Source organism: Malaclemys terrapin, chromosome 7 (genome assembly GCF_027887155.1).
Source record: "Malaclemys terrapin pileata isolate rMalTer1 chromosome 7, rMalTer1.hap1, whole genome shotgun sequence".
NCBI lineage: Eukaryota > Metazoa > Chordata > Testudines > Emydidae > Malaclemys > Malaclemys terrapin.
In genome coordinates this window covers 74,747,458-74,765,043 of record NC_071511.1, presented here as the reverse complement: position 1 = coordinate 74,765,043, position 17,586 = coordinate 74,747,458, and the positions used below count along the sequence as shown (strand labels likewise).

Genomic DNA, 17,586 nt, shown 5'->3' with positions numbered 1-17,586 from the left:
TTACCCAGCAGGCGAGGGATGATGTAGCCTTTGGCAGGGCAGTCCTGCAATTCACCAGGTGAATTCCGACCCCTCCTTCCGGGGGAACTGCTTGGAAGTCACCTATTGGAATTCACATGAGAAATCACTTGAAGAAGAAAAAATGGTTACCTACCTCTCGTAACTGTTGTTCTTCAAGATGTGTTGCTCATGTCCATTCCAAATCCCGCCCGGCGCCCCTCTGTCGGAGTATTCCGGCATGAAGGAACTGAGCAGGCAATGGGTCGGCAGGGACCTATATACACCGCCATAAAGGCGCCACTGTAGGGGTATCTACAGCCAAACCGACGGGTACCGCTAGCGGAAAAACCTTCCTACGATCGTGCACACGGCACGCACACACCTGTTGGAATGGACATGAGCAACACATCTCGAAGAACAACAGTTACGAGAGGTAGGTAACCACTTTTTCTTTTTTCACATCCCACACCAAGCTCCCTGGTAGTGGATGCTGTTAATGAAAGGGGCAAACAATCATATGTCATTAGCCAAATACAACCACACAAATTATGGCATACTATCCGATTTTATTGAATTTCTCCCTGAGGGGGGGAAAAAAGCAATTTAGTGCACTCATTTCCGAGGGCCAACTGATCACCAGGATGGCACCGCAAGCTGCCCTAGACTCTGCAGCTAGAGCAGCACGATCCACACCATGATCGTAATGAGGAGGGCGTCCTGGCTGCATCTCTCTAGCTTCCCTAAAGAAGTGCAAGCAACAGTGGAGGACCTGCCATTCAAGGGCGTCTCTGAAGTCCTTGGGTATCTATACTCCTAGGACAAAGAGAAGACAAGGAAGGTATTATAACCCACAGAGCTTCCGGTCCACTCAGTTTGCACAGACACACAGGCAATACGAGCCACAAGCCCAGAAACAATGACCCCCAAGGAGACTATACTTGTCAAATCAGTCTACCATGTCTCATCAACATTGGTTGAGGGCCCGAGACCCCCCAACTTTCAACAGTGGAAACTCCTACCATCTCCCAGCCATTTGGAAACCGTTTAACTCCCCTATTACCCAGTCTGGCAATCTATCACTACAGACAGATGGGTGCTGGAGATCATTGAAGTTGGATACTCCATACCCACCCCTCCCTTCCCTCTTCCGGGACCCCTCTCATGAAGATCTATTGCGACAGGAGGTAACCCACCTCATCCGGCTAGGAGCAGTAGAACTGATACCAACAAAATACAAAGGGACGGGTTTCTGCTCAAATTACTACCTCACACACACAAAATAAACAGGAGGATGAAGACCCATTCTTGATCTCTGATGGCTCAACAAATTCATCAGAAATCAACACTTCAAGATGGTGACGCTGGCCAACATTATCCCAGCGTTAGAAAGAGGGGACTGGCTCTCGGTCCTTGACCTCCAGGAAGCATACTTCCACATAATGATTCACCCATCACATCGGAGATTTCTCTGATTCATTCTTGGACCAGATCATTTCCAATACAAGGTCCTGTCCTGTCCAACATAGTCTGTCCATTTCTCCCCGAGTCTTCTCAAAGGTACTCGCGGTAGTCGCTGCGCTCCTCTGCAAGAGAGGAATCGTGATATTTCCATATCTGCATGATTGCCTACTATAAGCAGCGAATTGACCAGCAGCAGTGGAGGGTACTCAACAAACAATAGGCCTCTTTCCGCAATTAGGTCTCCCAAAAAAAAAAAAAAAGTCAACCCTCAGTGAATGAATCTGATTGCCACATCACTCAACAGCTTCCAGGTAACAGCCAGGACTTGTTTGGAATTACTGAGTCACATGGCCGCATCGACCTTCATCGCTCAACACGCTACATATGCAACATATGCGAACCCTACAAGCTTGGCTCCGTTCAATTTATTGCTCATGAAGACACAGTATAAACAAATGCCTCACAATGCCAAGCAAAGTAAAAGACTCTCTATCTTGGTGGACACAACCACACAACGTATGCTTGAGAGTGCCTTTCACCCAAGCCCCTCCTACATTGACTATTACGACGTATGCGTTCCTCATAGGTTGGGGAGCACATCTGAACTCACATTCTGCTCAAGGTCATTGGTCCCTAACAGAAGCCCACCCTCACATAAATCTGCTAGAACTCAGAGTTGTTCGCAATGCATGCCCCATCTTCCTACCCATGATCAGAAACAAGACCATACAAATACTCATGGACAATTTGGCATGCATGTTCTACATAAATAGACAAGAAGGGTTCACATTCACATTCCCTGTGTGCAGAGGCCATGTGACTTTGGCACTGGTGCATCCAGCACAACATCCATATTATAGCAGCTTATCTGCCCGGATGTCAAAAGACTATGGCAGATGCACTCAGCAGGAACTTTTCTCAGGACCACAAGTGGGAACTTGACACCAGGGTTCTCCACAACATAGTCAAACAATGGGGATTCCCCACAATAGACCTCTTTGCAATGGAGTACAACACCAAATGCCTGTTGTTTTGCTCCAGGGCCGGCATGGGCCATCACTCCTTGGGAGAAGCGTTTCTTATCAAATGGAGGACGCTCTCTACCTATATGCCTCCTCCCCTGCACCTCCATTCCCTTTATGGCGTGAGTGCCTCACAAGATCAAAGCAGACAAGACAACAGTAATACCGATAATCCCTGCATGGCATTGTCAAACATCGTTCCTCTACACTCTCAGAATGTCAGTGTGCAGACCTCAAACTCTTCCTCTCCTGCCTTGTCTCCTGTCCCAGGACTCGGGATGAACTCTGCACCCGACCCTGGAGACACTCCATCTCAAAACGTGGTTGCTCCATGGCTCCAAGGACCTGAAATGACATGCTCCAAAGAAGTACAGAACATTTTATTAAATAGTCACTGACCGACTACCTGCTGCACATATCTACACAAATGGAGACACTTTGATTCCTGGTGTCACACGAAGCAGACCACATCGGTATCTGCCCCCTTACCTTTGATTCTGGATTACCTGCATGAACTTAAGAGATCAGACCTATCTATTAGCTCAATCAGGGTACATCTCTCAGCCATAGCAGCTTTCCACCATAAGATATCACCAAACATTTTCTGAAAAGCCTCAACACTTTCACGCCGCCATGGGACCTCAACTTAGTTCTCTGGGGCATCACCAGATACCCAATTCGAGCCACTAGCCACTTGCTCACTTCTCCATCTGTCAATGAAGGTGGCCTTTCTAGTCGCCATTACATCTGCAAGACGAATGGGGGAACTAGGTGCCCTCATGGCTGATTCACCCTACACAGTATTTTCTGAAGACAAAATCACTCTCAAACCGCATCCCAAGTTCTTACCTAAGGTTGCTGCCTCATTCCACCTCAACCGAACCATCTACTTACCCACGTTCTATCCTAAGCCACATAAGGATAGGCAAGAATGCACACTTCACATCCTCAGTGTTCGCAGGGCCCTGGCTTTTTACACAGATAGAACAAGGTCATTCCGCAAGTCCCAAAATTATTCGTTTCAATCATGGAACAATCAAAAGGAAATGGCATATCCAAACAGGGGCCCTCCAAATGGATTTCAGAATGCATCAAACTGTTACCAGCCACAAGACCTGCAACCCCCTATGGGGATTCACATGCGTTTCACCAGGGCAATGTCAACTTCAATAGCTTTTCTGAACAGTGTTCCCATTCCGGCCTATGTAGACCTGTGACATGGGCCTCTACCCATACATTTATGTAGCACTACGCATTAGAGCAGCCTGCAACATCTGATGCATTATTTGGACTCACCGTATTATCCTCTGCCACAACGTCAACTCCAAAGCCCCTCCCTTCCACTGGAGGGCACTGCTCTGAAGTCACCTAAAGTTGAGCACCCACAGGGACATCACTCGAAGAAGAGAGAGTTACTCACCTTGTGCAGTAACTGAGGTTCTTCGAGATGTGTGTCCCCATGGGTACTCCACTACCCTCCCTCTGCCCCTCTACTTCAGAGTTTCACACTCATGCTTTGCAGTAGAGAAGGAACAGAGGGGAGGTTGCTCGCACAGTGCCAATTAACTGCTTGAGGCAGCACGAGATGGGGACTGAGCATGTGCGACCCAACCAGGCACTGCTACCACAAATCTCCGATAACAAGCACAAGGGTGCTAAAACTCTTAAAGTAGAGCACTCATAGGGGGACACATCTCGAAGAACCTCAGTTATTGCAAAAGGTGAGTAACCCTTTCATCCTAATTTAGATTGCATCATCTTGGGACAGTGATCTGTCTTTATATGTTCAATGAAGTACACTTCTTGGATATGGTGAACTAGGTGAAATAGGAAGATTGCAGGCAGTCTCAGAATAAAGTGGAAGATATGCATGTATGCACTCCTCTGTTGTAGGGAGTAGGTCTATAGTATGTAATAGGACAGATAGCACCAAATATTAAGTGGGACTATAGGTAATTAAGTCAGCATTTAGTCCTAAATGTCCACCATCAACTATAAATTTTCAGCAAGTCATATTATGTACAATTCTGTGTTACCTATAGTTTTCAACCACTGATGAATTTAAGTTGCTAACAAGAGAATTTTGTGTTAATTTATGCTTCTTCAGTTAGTTAGGAGTTTAGATTAGGAGCAGATTTATGGATTTAGTTTGTTCTTGCATATATTACCATGATATTTCACACATATTTCAGGTATTGTTGAAGAGTACCAGTTGCCATATTATGACATGGTGCCGAATGATCCATCTTATGAAGATATGAGAGAGGTGGTGTGTGTCAAGCGCCTACGCCCAGTGGTATCTAACAGATGGAATAGCGATGAAGTAAGTACAGCAAAAGGGAGAAATGGGAGGAGTTCAGCGTTAGCCCCTAATGTATAATAAGGGTATTTTAGTCTTTCCCAGAGTTTTCTGAAACTGAAGTAGAGTAGGCAACAAAATTAGACATTCTAATGTTTTGAGATATCTCTGACCACAATAAAAATACTAATGTGTGAGAACAACTGGTAGCGCTTTTACATGCCTGATCTTTTTATATACCCATCTGGATGGGAAGGAGAAATACCTCACCAGCAACCAACTGCATGGTCATATTCTCACCCCAAACCAATCTAGAACTAGGCTTTAGTATTTTCCAGTGTTTTTGAATGGACCTACAATTTAATATGTCATTTTAATGCAATTTATCACACTCAACCTCAGTATATCTTTTTCTTTCATACTGGATATATCAGACATTTTCAACACTGTGGAATATGAGGTGATACTAGTGTGTTTGTAGACCTGAGGAGAGGATGGGGTAGATCATTAGTGGCCCCATTGCTTTTTCATGGAGAGATCTCATTGGTAGTGCTGCACAGTTCTTCAGGTGTCCTCTGCATGTTCCCATTAATGGGATGCACAGACCGTTCAGCCTGACCAATAGAACTCCAGATAGAAGTGTTTGTTAGCATGTTCATGTGCCTCCCTCATCTCTCAACGGGGTCAGGGTCGGTGCTGCCAGCCTGCCCCCCACGGCAAGGGTCCGGGGTCGAGGCTGCCGGCCTGCCCCGCAGGGTCGGGGGTCCCGCATATACGGCCCACAATGATAAATAAGTTGAGAACCACTGATGTAGATCCATATGCCGCTCTGATTACTTACATATTCTGTCTTACTTCTTATTAGGGCTGTCAAGCGATTAAAAAAAGTAATCGCAATTAATCACGCAATTTAAAAAAATTAAGTGTGATTAATCATGCTGTTAATAATAGAATACTTTTATTCTTTATACTTTTTACGTTTATTTAAATATTTTTGGATGTTTTCTACATTTTCAAATATATTGATTTCAATTACAGCACAGAATACGAAGTGTAAAGTGCAAATTTTATATTTATTTTTTATTAGAAATATTTGTACTGTAAAAAACAAAAGAAATAGTATTTTTCAATTCACCTAATACAAGTACTGTAGTGCAATCTCTTTATCATGAAAGTTGAACTTACAAATGTAGAATTATGTAACAAAAACCCCTGCATTCAAAAACAAAACAATGTAAAACTTTAGAGCCTATATGTCCACTCAGTTCTACTTCTTGTTCAGCCAGTCGCTCAGACAAACAAGTTTGTTTACATTTGCAGAAGATAATGCTGCCTGCTTCTTGTTTACCATGTCACCTGAAAGTGAGAACAAGCATTTGCATGGCACTGTTGTAGCTGGCGTCGCAAGATATTTACATGTCAGATGCGCTAAAGATTCATATATCCCTCGATGCTTCAACCATTCCAGGGGACATGCATCCATGCTGATGACGGGTTCTGCTTGATAACCATCCAAAGCAGTGCGGACCAACGCAAGTTCATTTTCATCATCTGAGTTAGATGCCACCAGCAGAAGGTTGATTTTCTTTTTTGGTGGTTCGGATTCTGTAGACACTTCAAATTCTTCAACCTTGGCTTGAGTGCTGTAGCTATCTTTAGAAATTTCACAGTGGTATCTTCTTTGCATTTTGTCAAATTTGCTGTGAAAGTGTTCTTAAAACGAACAACATGTGCTGGGTCATCATCTGAAATTGCTGTAACATGAAATGTATGGCAGAATCCGGGTAAAACAGAAGAGGAGACATACAATTCTCCCCCAAGGAGTTCAGTTACAAATTTAATTAACGCATTATTTTTTTTAACTACCATCGCCAGCATGGAAGCATGTCCTCTGGAACGATGGCTGAAGCATGATGAGACATATGAATCTTTAGCGCATGTGGCATGTGTAAATACCTTGCGACGCCAGCTACAACAGTGTCATGAGAACGCCTGTTCTCACTTTCAGGTGACATAATTAAGAAGTGGACAGCATTATCTTCCATAAATGTAAACAAACTTGATTCTCTTAGCGATTGGCTGAACAAGAAGTAGGACTCAGTGGACTTGTAGGCTCTAAAGTTTTACATTGTTTTTGAGTGTAGTTATGTAATAAAAGTCTACATTTGTAAGTTGCACTATCATGATAGAGATTGCACTACAGCACTTGTATGAGGTGAATTGAAAAATACTATTTCTTTTGTTTATTATTTTTACAGTGCAAATATTTGTAATAAAAAATAATATAAAGTGAGCACTGTACACATTGTATTCTTTGTTGTAATTTAAATTGATATATTTGAAAATGTAGAAAAACATCCAAAATATTTAATAAATTTCATTTGGTATTCTATTCTTAACAGCACGATAAATCACAATTTTTTAATTGCGATTTTTTTTTTAGTTAATTGCATGAATTAACTGCGGTTAATCAACAGCCCTACTTATTATTACTTATTATATCTTAAAAGAGTTGGTCTCTGTTTGTCACCAGTCAAGGTTCATCTTGCAGCAATTTCAGTTTACTGTGTCCCTGTGGATAGTAAATTAGTTTTTATTCGTGATGTAAAGATTCTTGAAATGTCTTAATAATCTATATCCATCGGTTAGATATCTTATACCATCTTCGAATTTAAACATAGTGCTTACACAGTTAATGATACATTCATTTGAACTGTGGGAATCTGTATGCTGTTCTCTTTATCTACTAAGACAGTCATCTTGATAGCTATCTCTTCTGCAAGGCGCATAAGTGAATTACTAGTGATAATGCTGTACCCACCATTTACTATCTTTCATAAGGATAAAGGAATTCTCTGTACACACCCAAGATTCTTATATTTTTCTATAAATCTGTTACCAGCTTTTTTTTCCTGAACCTCACACTCAAGATGAGGAGGCTAGATTTCATGTGCTAGAAGTTAGAAGGGCTTTAGTTTTCATTTAAATAGAACTAAGCATTTTCAACAGTCTCCCAATTTCTTTATTTCTTATGAAAAGAGGAATAACGGGAGAGAGGTCACTGTACAAATTCTTTCAAGATGGGTTAGGCTATGTATTGAAGTTTATAAGCTGATGAATTCCTGTCTTCCTGAAGGAATTAGAGCTCATTCTACTAGATCAGAAGCAGTATCTGTGGCATTTGCTAGACATATTCCTTTAATAGAAACATAAAGAGTAACAATGTGGTGTACAATCCACACTTCTACTAGGAACTACTCCTTAGACTTAAAACCTAGATCAGATGCAAAATTTGGCAATGCAATTCTCATTTTACTAGGATTCCATGTTCCCACCAGCCTGGGTCAGAGTTACCATAGTTAGACTGTCCTGTGAGTGGGAATATGCAGAGGATAGTCAAAGAAGAAATGAAGGTTACTTACTTGTAACTGGAGTTGTTCGACATGGACTCTCTATATTCACACATTCTGCACACCTTTCCTCTCTGCTTTGGAGTCCTACTCTCAGAGGACCTGAGGCCAGGGGAAAAGGACCTGAGGCAGCTGGCCACCATACCCCTTTTATATCCTTGCCATGGAAGGTTTAATGTTCACTGATGGGAGGGCTGAGGGACAGACATGAGCGTTCCAGAGAACATTGCTGGCTAGAGTTCTACCATTCGGGCTGTGCTGGTCGGAGCATCCCATGAGTGGGAATATGCATAGTCCATCTCAAAGAACTCCGGATACAAGTAAGTAACCTTCATTTTCCTTTTTACTCAGAGAGATCTCATACAGAATATCATTAGGTTTTGCATTGTTCCTGTTTTCATTGTGTACCTGAGATCCATTAGGAGAATTAGAGGTATTCTAGGGTCAGTATCCCAGAAGAAGGTGAAATAATAATGGGATTAAAATGCCCATTTATTAAGGGTAACAGTAGCTCATACTGCATAATTTCCAATGTTTAGTTTAAAGGTAGTGCTAGTTCAGATATGCTGCTATATATTGAAGCCCCGAGCACTGGCAGGCAAGTCACACAGGACTGAAGCCCTGAGACCACCCCTCCCCGCTGGGCAGAAGCCAGAGGAGATGTGTGTGTGTGTGAGGGGTGGCACATGGGTTTATGTGCTCCTCCCCTCGCCCCCCAATTTTTGCCATGGTTTGCTGGCCCCGCTTGGGCATATGATGTCATCGGGTTCCCTCTTTGCATGGCAGCTGCTGGAGCTGGCAAGCTGGGAGCTGCAGGCATGGGGAGTGGCAGTGGCAAACAGCTGGGAGCTGCAGGGAGAGCCGCTGCTTTTGCTGCTGCCTCTCCCCATGGCGCTAAAGCAGCGGCTCCTTCCTACAGCTCCCAGCTGTTTGCTGTTGCCTCTCCACACAGAGCTAGCACCTGGGATCTGCTGGAAGGGGCCACTGAAGGTAAGAAGGAGGGCATCCCACTGTTGTGAGGGGGGACACCTTTAAATTGTGACATCCCCCCCCCCCACTCTCAGCAGGCACCAGTCGTTTCTGGCAGAAGCCCCTAGCCCCACCACTGTGCTGCAGTGCAGAACACACACACACCCTCCAATTTTGGTGAGCTCCTTCAGCCACACTTTAACTGTAAAAGAGCCGCATGCGTCTCACAAGGTGCAGTTTGGCCATCCCTGTTACATTAATTTGCTGTTTAAGAGGCACAAAAATTTGTGTTCAAAATTTTGCATTTATTTTCAGTGTGCTTGAAATTGAGTAAACCTTTTAAGGTAGGGTTCCAAAGACTGTTGCCAGTGTTCAAATGTTTACTAGTCTCTTCACACATTCTCCCAAATTGGTGTGAATTACCTTACACTGTGATCAAGATTAGAAAATACATATATTTTATTGTCAATTCAGCATTATGTGTAATAAAGATTCTCCCACGAGATGCAGGGTTTTTTATCATTCTATGTAATTATGGGTTAAACAGGAATATTTGGTCTTTAAATGGATATTATTGAAGCTGGTAGATAAATAATATGATCTACCTGTTTCAAATAGAAGCTATATGCATGCTATATTATTTCTTTTCCCACCGTCAGAGATTGTCCATTTCTTTTGGACATGCCCTAATTTCTCCCATTTCACTTGTCACCCAATCAGACCTTTTGTCATGAAAACCGTCCCTCTGGTGAGAAACATTGGGTACACAGTATGACACCTCATTACTCTGCTATGGGATGTTAGCCTGACCCACTGAAACTTTATAGTCCTCTTCCATTTTTGAATTCAGGCAGTAAATTGAAATGTAAAAGAATCCCTGAGCTCTTCTAAAACAAAAGAAAGAGCACCAGTTTGTTGTTGTGTTGTAACTAAGGCACACTTTCTAAATCAAATCATTGTTGGAGATACCAATGTTACTTTATTCAGGGGAAATAATTGTCAAAGGATATTGTAAATAAATCAACAGAATACTAAAAAAAAGTAACCTTTTTGGCCTACTAGCTTCACCAGTGTCCTCCTTAAAACTTGTGCCATTTCAACTGTCAATCATTATTGTTTACAATATTATCCTTTTTGTTTTTTAATTTTCAGTGTTTAAGAGCAGTGTTGAAGTTAATGTCTGAATGCTGGGCCCACAATCCTGCCTCTAGACTTACAGCCTTGAGGATCAAGAAGACACTTGCCAAGATGGTGGAATCACAAGATGTAAAGATTTGACAGAATAATATAGTACTGAGGAGCAGAGTTGGACTCCTAGAACTTTTCACCCTGATAAGGGTGGGAACTAAGTGGGAAGAGGAAGCAACTGAGATTCAGTCCACTTCCTCATCTCACTTTTACAGGCTGCTAATATTAAATCTTTCAGTACTTTGTAGAATATAATGCTGAGAGTCTCTGTACACTACATGCTACATATATGGACAGCCTTGTTTTAAATATGCGTATCATTTTTGTTTTAAGCTGCATTGAGACTTCAGTCACACTTAGTGAGTCTCCGGTGAAACTCTGGATACTGAATTGCTTTCTGTGAAAGCCTTAAAAAGCTAAATGGATTCAACAGAGATGGAGAAATATAAGCTTTTTGCCTTCTACCTGATAAAAACCTAGTTGGTTCATACCAAGACTTTTTGAAATAGCCTGTAGGTTAGGAATCTGTTTGAGATACTACTCAGTTTAACAGTTCCTATGCCTTTTATGGGTCTTTTATGTGTGTGCCAGGATTCTTTGGCTGTCATTTGGGATAGATGATAATTTAAATTCATAGAAAGACTTATGGTCAGGGCCCCATATGTTCCCAGATTCCACAGTTTCAGGATTTGCCACAGAATTCATCCCTCGACACAGAATTGTGCTCCAGAATCTCAATTTTCATTTTGAAATAATTACATTTCTGTGCTGTTTTGGTTGCAAAGAGAACCTCAGAAATGTGAACAGTGTAAACCAATGTCCATCTGAGGGCTTGTCTACATGGTTCAGCAATGCGCACACTAGAGGGGTGTGATTTCTAAAGTATACTGACTGATCGATGTAGATCCTGCTGGCACACACTATAAGTTTCCTAGGGTGCTTAATGTACATGCTGCTTGTTAACATGCACTAGGAAACTTTTTAGTGTATGCCAGCAGGGTTGTTGCAGGCCAGTAAGCGTGCAGCACGAGTGCATTTTAGAAATCACATTTCTCTAGTGTGCATTGCCTCACTGTGGAGACAGGCCCTGCGTCTGCAGAAAGCCTGAAACAGTGACTGAGAGGTGTGATCTGCCTCGATCATTTCACTTGGGGCCCAGTATGCTCCTTGATTGTGTAGTTGTGGAATTTGGCCTTTTTCAGGGTATCACAGAAGTCATCATATTTGCTGTAGACTTCACCATTTTGCAGCAACCAGACCTTTGGCTTTCTGTTTTGTCTCTCTGTCCTGCTGGGACCTGTCTGCAGCTGCTTCATGCTTTGCATCTTTCCCCATGAGAGGGAATTAAATGGATTGCACTGCATGCTCCTTTCACTATTCTATAGAACCAGGCAGGAGGGGAGGTCTGAGAGCCAGAGCTGGAGTCCAGTTTGCAGCTAGGGCCCACTCCCAGAAGTGCAGGCTGGGCAGCTAGGAAACTGAGAGTGTCATCCAAGGCCTGGGGAACTGAGATGAACCGCTGAAGCTGACTGGCATGCATGAGACAGGCAAAGGAGATTCTGAGCTAGATCATCCTGACAGCATCGTTACTGCTGGAGATCTACTGGCCACCTAGAGGACACATTGAAAAAACATAATCAAATACTATCATTCCTGAAAATCATCGACGAATTGTAAATCAGTGAGTATTTTCAACTGAATCGGATGTGTGTTGTTGGGTATGGGGGAAATGGGATTGAAAGGGGTTTTAATGGAGGTACAATAAATTAACATTGCTGCAGGATTTGGTCAAGGGTTGCTGTATAATATGCAGTGCTGTGCATATGATTCTGTACTGCAGCAACTAGCTAGTTACATGAAAGCCATTTGGCTTGCACGGGAAATCAAATTTCTGCTCCATTTTTTGCTGACCAAGACAGGTTGATATAAAAGGCCAAAAAAACTAAAATGATTACTGTAAAGTTGGGTCATTAGTTATATATCATTAATTTTGTCACTGTTCGTTTGAAGTCAGAAAAAGCACCATAACTCAAATTTAAACTCCCAATGCTGTGAATCTTCTGAAGATTAAAAAAAAAGTATTGGAACAGTTCAGTTAAACCTAATTTAAGTGCCTCTAACCTTGTACTGTAAACCTTGTTCTAGGTAATTTTAAAAGGTAAGGTATTTATATAGTGTGTAATGTGCTCTATTTTAAAACACCTGGTCATAGGTACATGTGTACACACATGCTATAGCCCAGATTTGGAGGGGGGGGGGAATTAGAAATAATGTTGAAATTGTTCAGACGTAGCGATTTCATATAAAGATTTTTGATAAATTATCTGTCGTCTTAAAATGGGTACATGGAGCCTGCTTTGAAATTGTGTTAAAATGTCTTTTGAAAATACAATAGAAAATGTAGCTTAATGAAGTTCCAATATGCATTTGTGAACAACTGCAAATAACTATCTAACATTGGGTTTTTTCACTTCTGTTCCATAGTTTGCAAAAAGTAAGTGGTCAGGCAAAAGACTGCAGTATTTTTTATTTTCTGTTGTGATGTACAGACTTTATTTAACAATGCTACATATTTTATAGAAAACTAGTTATCTCAAGGGACATTTCTTTTTTAAAATAAAGTCATTACTTTTGTTCATTAAAGCCTTTAAGTATTAATATGTATTCTCGTTGAACAATTCATGGGTGTGTCAAGTATAATTTTAACTTATTTGAAGACAGCGGTAGACAATAGTGTGCCACAATTCTTATGAAAAAAGGGCTTTAAATTTTTTTCCCGTCCATTGCCAAGAAAGATATAAGATGAGGCGAAGTTGTTAAGCATGTCTTTATGCATTAGTTTGCATAGTACTCCTGGGGAAATTCTGTGCCAAAAATTAAAAATTCTTCACACAGTATTTTAAAGTTCTGCAAAATTCTGCATATTTTATTTGTTAATATAACACAATATAATCACGCCGGTTTCAATTATTTTGGTAATTTATTTAAACTACAATACAATGGATGGAGAATGGGAGTGGGGAGCATTGGAGGAAATCCCCAAGCCCCCTCTGTCTAGTAGTAATGTAGCTAGTATTGACCCTTTACTTCTAGTTATTAATCAGCAAATATATGCAGCCATATGCTCAGTGTTACATCATAGGCAATTGAAGAGCAAGTGAGGGCTCAGACTCACAATTTATATTGGCTACTGACCATCTCCAGGAAGGTCAGTAGAAAACAGTTCATGGAGCTCATTTTGATAGGAAAATTTTTCAGTCAAAAAATTTAGATTAGTTCTAATCACTAAAGCATCATAAGGATTTATAAGGCTAATACAATAAGGCTTATTTACACCACTTTGGGAATATAAAGGAGCCTTAAATTTTTTACACCTGTTTTATACTCCTGGGGAATTTACTAAGAACAATGGGAACAATTCACTAAGCAGGCAGGCTGCTACATTCTACTCTGCCTGTGGGGACAGAGCCTGCTGCACATCTACCTTCTCAGAAACACCCCAAAGCCTTGCCCCTTCATGCCGAGCATTCCACAATAGCAAGCAAGAGGGACAGAGTGTCTCTTTCTCTCTCACACATGACTGCCCAACCCTCCCGCCCCGGGTGTGATTTACGTCTCTACCAGCAGCTCTGGGCACTCAAACTAACCTGCTTGCACTGCTGGGGAGGGGTGTGTGACCGCTCTTGCGGCTTCCCTTTGCTTCCCCATCAGTAGTCATTTTTCTGATGGGAAGCAAAGAAATCTGCAGGGGCCATGAATTCTGCGCATGCACAGTGACGCAGATTTCCCCCAAGAGTAGCACAGGTAGTTGGAAAATATTTGGCATGAGTAATAAAATCAATAATTTAGAATAAACTGCTTCCACCCACCCATCGCTCTGGGTTTTTAACAATAAAAAGGAAAATGTTAATGCACGTGTCCCATAAGCTTGCTCTTTCAGAACATGGAGTTTTTTTTTAATTTAATCCATTCCTATATTACAGTGGTTCCCAAACTTGTTCCGCCGCTTGTGCAGGGAAAGCCCCTGGCTGGCCAGGCCAGTTTGTTTACCTGCCGTGTCTGCAGGTTCGGCTGATCACAGCTCCCAGTGGCCGTGGTTCGCTGCTCCAGGCCAATGGGAGCTGCTGGAAGCAGCGCGGGCCAAGGGACGTACTGGCCGCTGCTTCCAGCAGCTCCCATTAGCCTGGAGCAATGAACCATGGCCAGTGGGAGCCGCGATCGGGTGAACCTGCGGACGCAGCAGGTAAACAAACCGGCCGGCGCACCAGGGGCTTTTCCTAAACAAGTGGCGGAACAAGTTTGGGAACCACTGCTATATTGGAATATTTGTATTCATCTCATAAAGTGCCATTTGAATTACACATCTTTATTAGCTATGATTTATTTGCTGACACTTAATCTTGGTGTGTTTTTCTGAAGTCTTTAAGGAAAACAGTTGGTGTTGTCTAAATAAAGCAACAGAAATGTAAAAGTGAAACACCATTTTTAATTATTCATTGATTTCCCCTCACTCCAAATATTTATTGCTTAAGTTTTTGCAAGACAAAATGTTGGTGATACTGAAGGTATGTCTACATTGCAGTTAGATATCTGTGGCTGGCCCATACCAGATGACTTGGGCTCCCGCTCAGGCTAAGGGGCTGTTTAATTGCAGTGTAGAAGTTTGTGCTTGGGCTGCAGTCTGAGCTCAGGGACCCTCCCACCTCGCAGGGTCCTAGAGCCCAGGAGCCAGACTGAGCCTGAATGTCTACACTGCAGTTAAACAGCCCCTCAGCCTGAGTCAGCTGGCATGAGCCAGCCATGGGTTTTTAATTGTAGTTTAGACATACTCTGAGTAAATGCCATAACACTTTAAAAGGCTTTTACAAAAAACACCTTTACATAAAGTAAATCCACTGAGCTGGGTTTTCTGTTGGGCGGGTGGAGGAGGGGAGAGGAAGAGTTGGAGGGGGACTTGCGCCTAAATTTTAAAAAGTGGTTGCCTAGTTGGGCTCCAAAATCTATTTTTAAGCACCTCAGTAAATGGCCTGATATTCTCAAATCATGAGTATACAGTAACTTTCATTGGCTCAATTGAGAGCCGGTAGGTGCTCAGTATGTCTGAAAATCAGTAAATTAAGGCCCTAATTCAGTAAAGCACTTAAGGATGTGCTTAAGTCCTATGTGAAGTAACTTGCAAAATCAGGGCCTAAATATGTGCTTACGCTCATAGCTTTAGATATCAATTTCTTAAAATCTTGACATTAATCTTAGCAAATTTATTAATTAAAATATTTTTATACTTAATGTAGACTTTAAGACAAGTTGCATTGCCTTATAAGGATTCCAAAGCCTTTTAAAGGAGTATCAGACTCCTTCATCCTAAATGAGTGATCGTCTCATTTTGTTGGTCAAACTTACTTCAGTAATTATTTGTCAACCAGTATTTAAAAAAAAAAGAGGGGGGGGAGAGGATGCCTAGCAAATATCTTTTAAATGTAATGTGTAGAGTATGCCTTGTGAACATGGTCTGTGCATTGGAACCAATTAAGCATTGCATATGGAGACTTGTATTGTCTAGCAGGTTCTATCTTGTTTTAGTTGGATGGAAAGTAACTTGCATCTTTGAGATAATTGAGGCCATTGTATTCAGTGAGAGTAAGGAAACATTTACGTTCCTGGTTAACTTGTAAATTCCTAAAGGAATATGATGTTTCTAGGAATGAATGCAGACTTGCATTTTGGGTTTTACTGTTTGCTTATCTTAGAATTTTCCTTTAAGAATGAGTATCTTGAAAACCCAAATTAGATAAGTGATGTACAACTTCCGTAGGCCTCTAATCAGCTTTTAAGGTAGATATTTCTGAAAGTACGAGACTTTAAAATCTTGGAAAATTGGTAGCTTCATTTGTATGTACCATATTTTCCTTAATTATTTCATTTACATTTTTAAATTATATTATCTTTAAGTGTTGATATTAAAATGCATAATGAATTTTTAACTGTTTCCTCCTCAGTAAGCCTAGAATCAAATTTTAGAACATCATCTAAATGACCACTGAATGTGCTATAAAATTAATTCTTTGGGTACAAATCAGCTATATTGTCTTCACATACTATATTTTAAATTAAATTAACAGACTAAAACCATTTGAAGAGTAAAAATGTCACTTAAGTTTAAAATTAAAAATATTTTTTGGTTACTGTAATAATGTTTAAAGGGAAGTAATTATCTTTTATTTTGGTTAGATAGAAATGATTTAGCAGTTCTCCATTGTTGTGACAGTGCTTCTGAAAGAAGGCAGAGGACACAATCCTGCTTCCGCTGGGTGTACCCCATGTAGGGATGATATAATGGTATATAATACAGAGCTTTATGGAGCTCACAGTATAGTAGCCATGGTTTAATAGTTATCACAAAGGTGGAGTGAACACTATTTTACTTAATTTGTTAAACAAATCTCATGTAATTGTTGCCTTGTTCTATATTATCCTTGAATGCAATTAAGTCCACATACTGTAGTGATGTTTGTGCTCTGACCTACCCATGCCCAACGTGAAATGTATTATATTGTATACAAAAATAACATTGTAGTTAACTTAGAGAAGATGTAAATAAAAATGAGAGAAGGGTAAAACAAGCAGAACGATTACATTCTTGTGTTTGTTATATGCCAAAAGTGTAGAATAATCTTTTAAAATGTAACACACTAATGTACCTTGTACAGCATCTGATTTAAAAGGTGCCTTAAGTTTACCATGAATGCTTTTTTCTGTACACAGATTATGTCCAATGTATCATTTTTAAGTAAATAACCTTATTTTAGTACATATTAGTAATGTGTTTTGTATTTACTATAAGACTTCTTCATGAGTATGTACTACCTTGGAAACCGATAATACATAACCAAGTACTTCTCTGCTTTTAAAATACTGTATTTGGTTCAGTCTTTAAATCATTGGTTAAGTTAACAATGGTTATTAACAGCTTTAATCATCTTACTTAGTGATGCTCAAAGTTGCATGGTGGACTACCGTAAATCATCCAGTGCCTTAAATGTGGGCACAATACTAAAATCAGTATTCTTCTTAACTTTTCTCCTTGGTTCGTATTGGAAGAAAAACAAAGCCCGCTTTTAATAAACTGCTTTGCTTGATCATTTGATCTTTATTTGTGTTTGGGGATAGACCTTTTAGGCATATGTTGCCTATACAGGTAAAGATCTATTTGTCAATTGAATTTACACAAACTCTTATT

The 17,586-nt window shown here is 40.9% G+C and overlaps 1 protein-coding gene across 1 annotated transcript in view; it reads left to right on the top strand.

Moving 5' to 3' along the window:
* BMPR1A (bone morphogenetic protein receptor type 1A) overlaps nt 1-17,157 on the top strand; it is a 178,646-nt gene extending 161,489 nt beyond the window's left edge. The window contains exons 12-13 of the mRNA XM_054034411.1: nt 4,676-4,806; nt 10,314-17,157. Coding sequence (XP_053890386.1) covers nt 4,676-4,806; nt 10,314-10,439 — 257 coding nt within the window. The 3' untranslated portion in view covers nt 10,440-17,157. The remainder of the gene's footprint in view (nt 1-4,675; nt 4,807-10,313) is intronic.
* Nucleotides 17,158-17,586: the final 429 nt, after the last annotated feature.